Genomic DNA, 15,208 nt, shown 5'->3' on the forward strand with positions numbered 1-15,208 from the left:
ATTTTTTGCTTTCCATTAGAAAAGTTGGCGTCCTCTATTGGCTCAACAGAGAACAAAAATAAAATAATTAAATGTACGTATTGAAAACAACTTGAATAATTAGAGGCCGAAACTTAATCTCATGTGTTTTTTTTTTCTTTTATTTTTAACTTAGTAGTTTTTTATTAATTTCAATAATATTTTATTCAATAAAAATATTATATGTATAGTAGTTCATAAGTATTAATAGTTGACGCGTGAAGTATAATATTTGATTAAGCCGGAAAAAGTCCTTCAAGTTATCAAAAAAAGCAAGCAGGGAACTTTATGCTTCCGCAATGAATACTTTTTTATTACTTGTAGGTGGCAGCAGTGGTTGAATGTAACAATAGCTTGCTCCAGTACTATACCACAGAATTGTTAGTATTCCTGATGTCACGAATCTATAAAAAAACAAAACCATCCCTTATTACAGTAAAACTTTGATTAACCGTCAATCGTTTAACCGTCGGTTTCTGTTATCCGTCACCGTCTAAAAAAAAAACTAAAAAGCAGCCAAAAGTTTTAATGTCCAAAAAGATGGGATCACTGCTATGGTCTGTGCAAATGCCACCAGGAATCATACACTGGTGAAATAAATTAAGAGAATTTCTATATTTTATCGAATTTCATGGAAAGAACTGAACTGAATGTAAAACCACTGCTTCTAGACAAAAATGCAAATCTTGTACGTCAAATACGTAAGCGTACACGTGTGTGTAATCGGAGCCAGTAGAGAAACGGGCTTTATAAGCGCGCGTAAGTTAAGACGCATTTCGTTCGCTAGCACACCTCGGCGAATTTCTTGGTGTTATTTTGCAGCAATCGGTTAATTTCAAATTGTAACAGTAAAAATGAGTAACCACCAACTTTTAGATGATGGAATGAGGTGGCGAATTGTGGGGGAGGCTAGAAGCAGGCCAATCTCAAGTCCAGATTTGTAGAGAGTTCAATTTAACGCCCAGCGTCGTGTGTAACTTATGGAAACAGTTCCAGGATACCGGATCCATCGAGAGAAAGCCTGGGCAAGGTCGTCCAAGAGCCACGACGGCCAGAGAAGATCGCCATTTGTCGATTATAGCGAAGCGTAACAGGAGTGCTACAGCTTCTCAGCTCTCTGGTGACTTGTATGCAGCCACAGGAACAAGTGTATCAAGGGTGACTGTTTCTAAAAGACTTCACGAGAGAGGGTTGTTTGCAAGAAGACCTGCTGTTTGCGTCCCGCTCACTTCTACGGACAGGAGGATCCGTTTATCATGGTGCAGAGAGCATAGAGATTGGAGTATGGATCAATGGGCGACCGCTCTCTTCACTAATGAATCCTGGTTCAGCCTAAGCACCGATTCTCGACGTACGTTCATATGGAGAGAACCAGGGACCCGCTACCTACCCTCCAATGTCCGCGAAATCGACCATTATGGCGGAGGAGGTTTAATGGTCTGGGCAGGCATCATGTTGGATGGCCGCACACCTCTCCATGTCTTTGAAAGAGGCCCTGTGACTGGTGTGAAGTATGGGGATGAGGTCGCCTTTTCAGGGTTGCAGTTGGTCCTGAGTTCATTTTAATGGACGATAACGTGAGGCCACATAGAGCTCTTCTGCTCCACGATTTTCTAGAGAGTGAGGATATTCGTCGGATGGATTGGCCAGCCAGATCTCCGGACCTTAACCCTATAGAGCATGTTTGGGACGCTCTGGGGAGGACAATTGCAACTCGCAACCCCCCTTCCGGGAACCATCCAGGGAATGAAAACAGCGTTGCTGAACGAGTGGGACCAATTGCCACAGGAAATGATAAATTTCCTTATTTCAAGTATGAAATCAGGCTGCGAGACCTGTATATCTGTAAGAGGGGACCATACCCCCCTATTAACCCATCTATTAACCCATTTTTTTGTTTATTCTGCAACCGCTGTTTCATACCTTCCGACTCCAACGAGTGTTACGCACGATCATGCGTGTGTGTATTACAATTATTGAATGGTTATTTGTTTTGTATTGTATCAATGTATGTACATATCAAATTTCATAAAAATCGGTACAGCAGTTCTAGAGATAATCGACCAAGTCGGCAAATTCTCTTAATTTCTTACACCAGTGTAGATTACCCCTGCTTGTAATTGGTAAATCCGGAAAACCACGTGTTTTGACAAATTTAAATATTAACGCATTGCCTGTGAACTATTATGCCCAAAGAATTGCCTGGACGGACCAAAAAAGTTTTTTCAAAATGGTTCCACAGCGTTTTCGTGCCTCGAGTTAGAAATCCTACGGCCGAAAAGCAGTTGCCGCAGAAAACACTGCTGTTAATGAACAATGCCCCGACACAATCCTCTCGTGAACTTGAAAGTGATGATGGCAAAATAACATGCCCAATTTTCTCCCAGAGAATACAACTCCACTTATATGAAGCGACGTTACAGGAAAACTTTTATCGAAGGCCAACTTTCGTCTGATGACGGCATGACTGTCAAAGAATTTTGGAAGAGATACAACATAAAGGACGCTATTTTCAATATTGCCACTGCCTGGGCTGACCTTATACTGAAGTTTATATTGATCATTTGTGTGTGTGTGTAAAATTAAATACATGCATGCATTATTAATCTTTTAAAGGATTTTATTTTCATTTTCATCCCAAGCCCGAAGTGAAATTACGTTACTGTACATATGTATTACGAGATTTCTATGATCCGTCTATTCGGTTATCCGTCAAAGCCCAGGTCCGGACGGTGACGAATAATCGAGGTTTTACTGTATTCTAAAAATGAAATTGGTTTTTCATTTTTTTTGAAAACCAGTGCGCAACACCAAAATGAACAACATATGATATAAAGCCATACATTTTTCATTTGGATGCTGTACGCAGTTACTGTTTACAGGTTACTATGTTTTATGTCCGCAGTACAATTTGAGATATCATTGTTTTTGTGCTAAATACGAACACATATTCCGTTTTTATATTCTGCTTCGATCTTCTATTAAGTAAATAAAAAACCGGGACAAATAGGCGTTCCGAAAGCCTTTATCGGAACAGTGTATTTAATAGCGAATGAATGAACGCCATGGTCTCTGCCACCGGACTTATCCCGTTGCCGAGATCTCATCCAGCCCAGCTTCGTGGCAGAGTCTGGAACAAAGTGACTGTGCACCGAACAGTCTGAGTGTGTAGCTAGTGTTGTGTCTGACATTTCAGTGCTATCTATACTTCAAATTGTGAGTGAAGTGTAATGATTGAATATTTGTAACGTTGTAGGCCTGTTGCTCTCTGTGAGACTTTTTAACGGGGAGATCGGCTCACATTCACGCCTTGAAGTTGGGAACCGCAGGAAACCAACTTCAGCCGACAACCACTGTGGGGTTCGAACGTGGATCCTCGCGATGCGAGTCCGTCACTATCACCACTCGACCACCACAGCGGCTTGTATTTAATAGCGAAAAACCGGGACATGTAGCCACCCTATCCCGTAACAATGCAATGCCCAACGATCATTGTAGCTTTAGGGAACATGGCGAACATTTTCAAGAACCAACAGTAAAAGAACACTGATGAAGCTACCTAGCTGGTCAACTGGATAGCTCTTGTTTGTATCGTATCTTATTAAAACACAAAAGCTTCCTTATTTTGAAGATGACCAAGCGTGAATACGTTTATATGAAGCGTATTCTTTTTATTTTTACATATCAACAGAAAGCTTTTCTTTCTTCTTCTTGCTCTATCGTTCACTGGCATAATTATTCCAAAACCCAAACGATTGTTCAAACGAAATCAAGAGAGTTTCTAAAAATAGTTACTCGACCCACGCTAATGAAAAGGACATTCATTCTGAACTGACAATCAAAGTTTCTCTTTGAGAAGCGAGTGACATTTCGATTCAATCTAAATCTTTCAGCAAAATGCTAGACCTGTCTAGAAAAGGGTCCACGTTTCACAAAAACAACGGTCATTGAAACACACAATAGGATCCATTGTCCTGACACAAGAAGAACCAAAAAAAAAAATCACGATAGTATGTGTTAAGTAAATGGAACAAAATCCTACTGGAGCAATATAAAAGAAAAAAATCCGATTTAGACAAAAGTCTAATATCCCTCTTTGTTTGTATACACAACAGACCATTAAAAGACCTATTAAATATCGCTCGTAGAGCCCAGCACGCGTCATCATCATCATCATCGCTTAGGCGTAATGGGCAAAAAGGCTTAGGGAGACAAAACACATGTTCTAAGGACGTCATCAAAGACACTTCAGAACACTTTATGTCCGCGTCCCTTCTTTCACGTTCGAGTAAAGAGTTTCCTCTTTTTTTTGTCCAATGAGTTACGAGCAGTGAAGTAATGTTTGATTACAGTGATACCTCGGCTAACGAAGATAATTTGTTCGAAGTTACATTTGTAAGCCCAAATCTTCGTTTGCTGAAAAAGCGATTTTCCATAGATTTCTATGGAAAACCGTTCAATTCGATCTAAACACTGGCCAAAATTTAAAGATAAGTTTTAAGAAATAGTAAAAAAAGAAAAGAAAAGAAAACACTGGTGAAAGTCAGGATGATGAGAAATTAGCTAAAATTTTATATCTGAGGATTTGAAAGATCAACTCTGAAGATATTTTCATATTACACCATGTGCACAACCAAGTCGGGTTTGTAGGTGTCCTTATCCCTTTGTGATTTGATCAGCTCAGTTCCATGTTCCATGTATGCCGATAGAAATGATAACCTCAAAAAGCCCAGAAGGTTCAGTTTGATGCTAATTGTCTTGCACTTAAAGAACGTGCATCTACACCATTCAGTTTCATGAATCTGGCCGTGCGCACTGAAAATATTCAAGTCTAGATGTCCTTTTTAGAATGCATTTCATTGTAGCTTAATCTTTTATTTGAAATGGTTCAAAAACGTTACACAAGAGAAGTAGAGGACCATACCAATCAGTGGATGACAAAAATGAATATATAAAAGTAAATATCAAGGTATAAAAACAAGAAGCGTGGATCATGACACTGAAACTCATATTAAAATGCACATCCTTATACACAAGAAAACTGTAATTGTGAAGAAATCGATAGAGTGTATGAGCTGATCACCCCGTCAAAAAGTCTCGCCACAGAGAGCAATAAGCCTAAAACTGAACAATTATTCAATCATTACACTTCACCCATAGTTTGGAAAAACTGATGGCAGGTGACAGCACTACCTTTAGCCGCTGTGGTGGTCGAGTGGTCATAGTGACGGACTCGCATCGCGGGGACCCGGGTTCCAGCCCCACCGTCGTCACAGTGGTGGTCGGCTGAAGTTGGATTTCTGTGGTTCCCAACTTCGAGGCGCAAATACGAGTCGATCTCCCCGTTAAAAAGTCTCGCCACATAGAGCAACAGGTCTACAAACAGTACAAATAGACAGTCACTACACATCACTCACTTCACTTCTGAGATATAGATGGCAGCATTGAAAAATCATACGCAACACTAGATACTCACTCAGAGTGTTAGGTACACACACTTACAATTCCGGCACAACTCGCTAGGTAGTAAATTGCCTATGGCGATAGACCTGAGTTGTGTTCGGTATAAAAAAACAATCAAAAAACACTACCTTTAACAAACATTATACAGAAACAAACTACGTTAGGTTCATAACACGTGCACGCAAACTCCGGCACGTACCAGTTCGTTGGAAATTCAGTAGAGGAATGTGTACGAGGTGCATGTATGGTTCAGCAGTAGTAGTATTAGAGTCAATGAGTATGGATACCTAAGAGTAGTAATTTAGAATGATCAGAAATGGAGCACTCATTGTGACAAACTGGTCAAAAATCTTAAATTTCACACAGTCCTCCTTCTTAAACTAAAGCACATAATAGAACACACGAAAAATATAAAATAAAAAGTTCACTTTTTGCAATTTTTTTTATTGTAAAAGCACATCAATTGCCTTCTATTTTACTTTCATTACTTTATGTCTATATGTAAGGAAAAAATCTAAAAACATTGTATTATACTCGGTTCAATTAGAGGCTAAAAGAAAAGTAATCATAATCAGAAAAGAAGAGAAATTGCTCAACACTCTTGTGGGCTTCCTGGACAAGTAGAAGTCCATGGAGCCACGTAGATACTGTTTTTGTGTGTCTACTCAATTTGTAATGTTTCTTTGTGTATGTATTTTTTCATATTTATGTTTTCTGTTTATACGCATTCGTGTGTGTGCGTGAAAAATGATGAACAGTAATTGTGATGATGATTCACGCAAAATTTCGGCTCACAACGCTGTTAGATTAGCATGAATAACAACAAAAATCTTTCGTCAGTCGAGTAGGAAAAATCTCTAAGAGTAGGAGCACTCTTTTTTTGCGTTGCACTCTTAACCGAATAGGACCATTTCGCGTCGGCAGAAATTTGCTACGCGTTTTCGTTTTCCTAACGTGGAGCATGAGCTGTTCTGCCGTCTGCATGATCCGGTCCGAAGGGCAGTGAAAGAAAAAACAACACAAAAATGGTGTCGTGATCGGCGAAACACGCCGCGCACGACGCATTTGAATCCTTCACGAGCAGTCGGCCAATCACGCCCAACGTAAAGCGCTGGCGCGAGGAGTATTGCGCTCGGTATTAAAACAGTCATACCGTTTTATTACTTATTTGGTGATTGTACAGCGCACCGCGCTGGACTATTCACGTCGCACGTTTAGCCAAAAATTTCGTAAGTTGCGACGTTCGTTAGCCGAGGTATCGCTGTATCAGAATGAGGTTGACGATAGAGAACGAGTGCAGGGTGTTAAAAAAAAGCGTGTGGGGGGGGGGGGAAGGGATGGCTGAAGACAGGACTAGGAACGTGAAAGAAAAGTGAGAGATCTGATTCGCGTGGGTGTCATATGGGTTCCAGTGACAAGGCCCCTTCTTCTAAGGGTAATATTCCATGGTATCTGTCAAAAACAACAGAAAAAAGTAAGACAAATAACTCTCTTATTTTTATTTTTTTTGAACTAAGAGAGATTCCATGATGCGTGTTTCTTTGACTCTCTCTGCTATTGATCGCGCCTTACTGCTGCTGCTGCATGTGGTGTAGTTTGAAGCTTCACTCCGTCTGACGATCGACGGGCATCTAGTTGGACGTTGTACTCCGTCGAAGAAGCAAGTCCCGTCTAAACTGTCCTCGGGAATCTCTAACGAACCGACGACTACTCTTTATATTTTTTCCCCCTTCGATTACTTCCTCTGAGAGAACTTTTACATTGAGTTGAAAGAAGGGGGAAAAGCGTACGCCGTTATAAAAGTGTAACGGCACTTTAAAAAGTTTACGTTGAAATTTTCATTTTTTTTTTTAAAGACTGTAAACATTTTCTTGTTTAACGTATGGTGAAACTTTGAACATGTGGTGGATTCTGTGTTCGTTTAGAATAACTTCAAAAACTTGCTCTAAAGTGAATTTGGAAACTGTTTTGTGGTTGTTTACTGTGCTGCAAATTTGGAACTATACATTTGGTGAGTTTGTGATTTCTTTTTTTTAAGCTGTAAGTTTTTCTAAACATAGATGTGAATTGACATTGGATAAGAAATAGGTTCCAAAATATTTTTCCAAGTTTTTTTAGATTTTTCATTACTTTTGCAGGAACATAAAAAAAAATTTGGCGTACATTTTTCTTTATATCGCACTGAAACACTTATGGACTCCTTACGTTACTCTCGCGGTACGAATGATCATGTTTCATACATCATGTGGTCGATTTAGAGCTTTAAAAGTTTGTAGTCGTGTTTCTTCTTTCTAGAAAAACGATATTGAAATATATTATGGAACATTCCCGTCTGAGTAGATTACTTTTATATTATGAGTATTTATTTAAGAAAATGTATTTTTGACAAACTTTTTCAATCTTGGGTTAAAAAATGCATCAAATAAGATTCGGGAAATAAGATTTAGGAAAATAGATTTCAGAAATACGCATCTGAGATTAATCTTTGAATTTGTTTCTGCAAAAACTCATTGGTAATTCATGTCAATGTTCAATTACGTCTCGCTGAAATTCATCTGGTACGCTTCTTCGTTTATTTACGACCATAACATGCAATTCCTCGGGGAAAAAAAATAGTATTTCATTCAATTTTTCATAAAAAAATAAATTTGTTTATTCAAAAGAAATACATATATATAATATCATTAAATAATTTATTTATGAAAGGAAATAAACGCCAATCACTGATCAATAATGGGTTGATTCCATATCAAGTTTAAAACTCCTTGATTTCATCTCACAATGATCATGTTTCATACATTTGTCGATTTAGAGCTTCAAAAGTTTGCATTCATATTTATGGTTTTTTTTTATAAAACGATATATTGAAATATACAAAGGGTCATTTCGTCTGACTATATTTCGTTTATTACGAATATTTTAATTAAGAAAAAATGGTTTCAACAAACTTTTACAATTATGGGTAAGAAAATGCATCAAATGAAACTTTTGGAATGTGGTTCAGAATACGAATCTAAGACTAGTCTTTGCGTTTATTTCCAAAAAAAAAAACTCATTGGTATTCATGACATTTTTCTATTGCATCTCGTTGAAATTCTCAGGCGCGCTTCTTTGTTTATTTAAGGCTATAAAATGCAATTGACTAGAAAAAAAATGAATTTTGTTTTGTTTTCCATTCGATTTACTGTTTGTTTTATATAAAAAAGTTTTGTTATTTACAAGAAAGAGATTTTTATTAAATAATTTATTTATGTAAGTAAAAAAACGTCAATCACTGATCAATTATTGTTGATTTGACCTGTTGTTAGAACTCCGTGGAGACATGTATGATTTTATTACGGTACAAATGATCATACATTGGCATTCTACCGATTCAGAGATCTGAAAGCTTTTAGTTATATCACTTCTTTTTATAAAAATTATATTGAAATATACAAAAGAAGATTCCGTCTGAGTAATATTTAGCTGATTCGACATTTGGATTAAGAAGAAAAGCATTCCTCACAAATCTATAATATTTCAAGTAAAAGTTTGGATTAAATGAAACTTTGGCAATTCGGTTTCGAATACTTATCTAAGATTAATCTCGAAGCTTATTTCTGAGAAAACCCATTGGCATTCATGTCAGTATTCAATTACGTCTCGTTGAAATTCATCTGGTGCGCTTCTTTGTTTATTTACGGCCATAACATGCAATTCAACAGGAAAAAAAGTGAAACAAATTGCATTTCATTCGATTTACTGTTTTATATAAGAAAGATAAAGTTCGTTTAAAAGAATTAGAGATTCATTAAACAATTTCACTCATTTAAGTAAACAATAAATGTCAATCAATAAGAAATTATACTTTGATTCGATTGATAATTAATAGTTCTCAAAACTCGGTGCAAACATGCACGGTGAAGCGTTTTTATTAATACAACTTTTTTATTATCATTTACAATTATAATATTTAGATTTCATAGACATTTTGTTTAGATGGATGCCGGGTGTCGATAATTTATGTGATATGCATGGGCTATTTTTGAAACGATTGAAATTTCTCAGAAATTTTGTATAGAATTTTGAAACGTAATCGAAATTTAATACACATGCATTTATGCCCTTTGTTCCATCTTACTTGCCAAGTTGCTACCTCACGTTGATTATTTGAATTCATTTTTTTAATACTTATGTATAACAACTTTCATGTGCAGGAAAAATAAGTACTTTATGTGGAGGAAAAATTAACCCTTTTTATGTGTTTAACATCAATCCAATCTCAATAAGTGACTAATTTTCAGTTATTTCAGTTGTAAAGTAAAGGAGTTTCCAATTGATTTCAAAGAGATTTTGAAATAGAGAGAGAGATATAAAGAGATTTTTTCAATTGATATTTTTGACCGAAAAGTTAGTGATGGCTCGTTTCGGAGCATTTGAAATTATTTACATTAATGTTTATTTTATAAATTTTTTTCCTCTCTTGTCACAAACCGTGCACAAATTACACGACCATCTAACTGACTCTGCTACTGTGTTATCACCACCTCGCAGACTATTTTCCACCACCTGTGCATCTTTCCTACTCCCTCGGAAAAGTAGCTGTTATTCTCGGGAATAAATATCATTACACACAGTCCACACCGTCCGATGTGATCACATCGGGAATCGGGACCACTGATAACAATAACCGAATGATAACTATATTCGAGAAAAATTCCATTTGTGTGCAAGTACGGTGGCCATACATCCCGTTTGGTTGAACAAGACGCATGGTGGACGGGTATTGGTAAAACGGGGCAACTCTATTTCTTTCTCACATAATTGGTAGCAAAATATTGAATCTTTACATTCCATTTTTTTTATTATTTTAAAACAGGACAAATTTTTCCTTTGAGCCAAAATCCTGCATTTTTGTTACTCAGCTATTGTGAGGCGTTAGAATGCAACTGTCTAATGTATATCACGAATTGCGATATTCTTTTAATGTACGATATCTTTCATAGGTTCCTTCGAGAAAGGCTCTTTGAAAAAAATTTTGAATCTGGTCAAATGAAAGAAACTAATCAGGAATTGAAGGCAAATGCTCTTTTTTCGCCATACATATGCCTTCACATTTGATCGTTTTTGTCGCACCACGGAAATTTTCTGCACATGAGGGCTAATTAGACCGGGATCTACAATTTATTGCCGATTCCGAATAGCAACCTCATTTTTACTCACCGAGAGGTTGGCGTGCTAACCCCTCGAACGGTGGACTCAATGCGGTGGGACAATGAAGTGGGACTCAATGCGGCAGCAATCTTTTCCTATGGCCTTGTCACCGTTTGTCAGGCTTCTCACAAGTACGAACCACGTATCCAACTCGTGACACCTTTAAAAATTATGCCTTTACTATTGGAAGACCAAGCAAAATCAGCTCGACACATGTGGACCACAGCTAACACGGACGAATTACGACATTAAGTACGTACATTTTTGCCAACAAGGGAAGGGGGGAGGCTAACACCTTTAGTCTCCTGTATGGTGTTACATCAGGATAACGATATCTTACGGGGGAAAAAGTTTGCTTTAAACTTAGGGTATGTCCACGATCATATACAAAGTCACAGAAAATACGTGTTCCGCGAATTCAATCTTCTTTCTTCAATCTTAAATTCTTCAATCGCAGAACACTTGTTGCGCGACTGGTATATGAGTGTGGACACCCTTAGCTTCGGAATAGAATGAACATAAAACTATATGAACTAAAACTAAACGAATTTTTCTGATGATACTGGTCCGTTCCGTTTTTTGCAAAAGTGATAAAAATACATAAATGATAACATTGTTAGTGATTCTAATGAGCGGCGTTGACTGTAGTACCTAACTGTGCATTCATGTAAGTTTCGAGCATATTCAAGCACAGTTGACCAAGTTGATTGTTTTTGATCAGTGTTTATCTAGATCACTGGAGAAAGAGGGGAAGGGGGAAAAGAAATTCTTCTAATATTATGTTATACCGCACCATTAATTCCTAACTAGGAGGGTAAATGCTATATATACTTCTTCTTTTTTTCAAATTCATCTCATACCTCAAAACTTCGACTTAAAGGGAGAAAACTTCGAATCAATAAAGATTTCAACACAGAAATAATATTGAAGGTTCTGGATTTTCACATGAAAAATTCGACGTGAACATATGCTCTTCTCATTGGACTTTGTCTTATCGCTGAAGCCTGATGGGCAGCTCAAGTAGCAAACGAGTCCCCTGACAAGCACGAGTAGCGTGGAACCGCCTATATAAATGCATGGTAAGATATCGCAGAAAGTTATCTTTGGCTATACAGTGGAACCTCCCCTAACGGACAATTTTCTGATCCCCGGTCCCGTGGGGAATTGGAATTTTATGTATTTCACTCTACGTTAGGGGACACTCGCGATAGCGGACAATAAAATCAGGCAAACTCTAATTTATTTTTTTTTTTTGGTCATAAAACCGAGAATTTATCATATTCAACTAAGATTATGTTTAATATCATGCTCGTGTTGGTAAATAGGATAAATATAATAAACTGATTACTTAATTAACTGAACAAAACTACGGTTCGGGATGGGGAATTCGAATGGTAATATTGGCTTTATTTGTAGATACGGTGTGAAGAAAGAACACATACAGCAACCTATACATTTTAACACTAAGATGTCAAAAATTAACATTAAGATGTTAAATATACCAATTGTAACCACACAAAGCCAAATGTCGTACAAATGTGAAAGTCATTTAAACGAGGTTCCACTGTCCGTTATCGAGAGGTTCTATTGCACGTACTATATTGAGATCCGGCTTAAAGTCCATTGTCAGTGAAGGTATCCGATTACGTTTGAAACGTCATTTTGGAAGAAAGTATAGATTTTAATTTACTTCACTTTTTATGAAAGAGCCGCACTTATTGCAATTTTAAAACAGGCCTTGTTTTGTTTATATGACGCATAGAGCCGAAGTTTCGCCATCTTTAGTGTTGGGCTTTTACATTGAAAGTAATCGAAGAGTAAAATTTTTGAACGTGTTTTACGGAGAATGTTAAATTTTTTTAAATATTTTACTTGAGTTTGAAACACGAGTTCTAGAAATGTATTTGATTGTATCATTACAAAATTTTAATATGATATTCTGCCATATATTGTTAAGATTATGAACGAAAATCTACGGTCTAATACGTGTATTTGTGTAACAACAGTGGTTTAACCACTTGCCTGATGGTTTTTAATTTTTTTCTGCACAGAAAATCTGAGGGTTTTTATTTTATTTTTTTTATTTTTGTCATTCTATTCATATACCTATGACTTGGAATATCAAGACAATCACAGAAAATTATACTTAATTATTTGAACTGAAAATCTTAAAACTTTGATGCACTTAGGGGCCGTTTAAGTATTACGTAAGCAAATTGTTAGCCATTTTTGACCCCCTTCCCCATCTTGTTAGCAAAAGTCAGCAAAACTCTGACCCCCTCCTCCCTTGTCAGCAAAATTTCGTCATGAGCTCTGCCCCTTTGAATCCTAACGAATATTCGTGGGATCAGAAAGGTACACAGCCCCCCCCCCCCGTATGATCAAAAATCTATGCCCTCCTCAAACCCGATTTTGTAAATATGAACTAAGCGGCACATTTACAGATCGCTTAAGTGTCTCGTGGTACGATTACAGAGCATTTAAGCAGGCCGTGGCACATTTTCAGATCACTTAAATGTTCTGGGACACAGTTCAAAGAAAACTTTAGCAATCCGTGACACATTTAGAGATCCCTTGTGTGACATGTAGCACAGGTTTAAGCGGCCCCCAGTGCGGTTCTACATCACTCGAATTGCCCGCGGAACATTCTCAGATTACTTAAGTGATCCATGACATAATTACGGATCACTTGAGTGATGCGTGGCACAGTTCGGAAGCACTTAAGCTGCCCGGACACATTTCCAGATCACTTTGATCCGTGAAGCATTTAGTGATCACGAAAGTGGCTCTGTGGGGCACTTACAATAGGGGAGAATGTTACTTCAAGTGCCCACAAACTATCGAAAGGTTTTTTATCGTTTTTGGGGCACCGAATAAGATGCCGTTAAGAATATTTCATATTTCCATAAAGGGTGGTTGATGACGTAATCATTATCCAAACCCCCCCCCCCTCCTCCTCCTCCTCCTATGTCATCAAAAGTCAGCAAATCGGAAAACCCTCCCCCCCCCCATCGATGCTGACGTAATATTTGAATGGCCCCTTAGTACATAAAGTCCATATTTTGAAATTGAACTTTTTCTTTGAAAAACTTTTTTTTTTTTCCAATTTCAAATATCAGACATAAATACAAAAAACACAGTGAGTATCAAAACACGGTGCAATATAAACGAAAAATAGAAAAATGAACACGCACACTGTGCGACCTATAGAGATTTTGCAATCTTTTCATCAGGTCTAGATGAGACACATACTTGTAGTTACAATGCAACACCGTTGGTTACTATGGTGCTTGGTCTTATTAGAATTTTTTCGCATGGAATTTAAATAATTTAGTTTTTAGAGAGTTTATGCAACTTAACTATATTCTGTATCTATGTAGTTAGAATACAAGATTATTTGTGTGTGTGTCGAAATATCATCATATTGCTGTTGCATAAAGCCATATCGTTGTGCAGATTTAGTTAAACCTTTACTTCTCGTTAGCGCCCTCCAAGGGCAGAGATTGCGAAGCCATGCTAGACACGGGGGAAGAAGTGGATGCCTATGTTTGACTTAGGCAAATCAGGCACGCGGTTAAACTTAGACAATGAAATTTCAAAAAATTCACCCGTACGTCAAAATATTTAGGTGTAACTTATGCGCATATTATTCAATTCTTTGAATTTTGATTGATAACCTGAGTCTACTAAATTAATATATTGTGCGAAAATAACAAAATATTTCATTCACAGACTTTTCTGCAATCGAATTTCTGATATTACATGGATTTTGCCTAAAATTTGACATAAAAGTTGCCTCTTTCATGGAAAATGACATAAGTAGCTCAAAACTTATGATTGTTTTCGTCGTCACTTTGTATCAAACACTGTTATTAAAGTTCGTACATTGTGTATCTAGTACAGTTTTGTAGGGAAAAACGAAAGGGGAAGGCAGAAGTCGGAAACTTTAAAATGATATACCATGTATGAATATTCGTTATGAATACACTAAATCATGAAAGACCAGTCGTTAAAACGTAATCTATTCGGAATTACAAGTGGTTAGTGGCAACGTTTTCGAGAATCAACGAAACTTTACGAATTATGATACATTTTTGTGGTTACTCGATATATAATAGAGAAATAGACGTTTTTGAATGCGAACTGGAATAAATACCGCGAAAATGGCTAAAAGAAGCGAGGAAACGTCGATTTGGAACACGTCATTGCTCGGTCAAAGGGAAGTCACAAAAGACGCTTTATATTATTTTTGGAGTTTATGAGAGAGAGAGAGAGAGAGATCTCTTCGATATATTTCGGGAATCGTAATGGGCGAGAGAGCGACCCTCGAGACACGGGCGGTTATTTCTGTCTGCGGACATAATGGTTGAGAAGCGTGAAGGACTTGAATATACTTCTTATCCAAGATGAGTTATTTTATCTCGAGTGTCTGTTGCTCATCGAGCTTTGATGATTCTCGGAATGGATGTTTCTTGTCATGACACGTGATCTTGCAATCGTTCAGCACACTACAGAATACAAAGCAAACAATATT

The 15,208-nt window shown here is 37.3% G+C and overlaps 1 protein-coding gene across 1 annotated transcript in view; it reads left to right on the forward strand.

The window, feature by feature from the left end:
- Window positions 1–7,051: 7,051 nt before the first annotated feature.
- Window positions 7,052–15,208, forward strand: part of LOC149085634 (nephrin-like) — a 193,746-nt gene continuing 185,589 nt past the window's right edge. Inside the window, exon 1 of the mRNA XM_089232440.1 lies at window positions 7,052–7,492. Within this exon, the coding sequence (XP_089088566.1) occupies window positions 7,381–7,492 (112 nt within the window). The 5' untranslated portion in view covers window positions 7,052–7,380. The remainder of the gene's footprint in view (window positions 7,493–15,208) is intronic.

This window comes from Pholcus phalangioides, unplaced genomic scaffold (genome assembly GCF_987345545.1).
Source record: "Pholcus phalangioides strain wild (caught in Gottingen) unplaced genomic scaffold, Ppha-v1.0 ptg000006l_1, whole genome shotgun sequence".
NCBI classification, from domain to species: Eukaryota; Metazoa; Arthropoda; class Arachnida; order Araneae; family Pholcidae; genus Pholcus; species Pholcus phalangioides.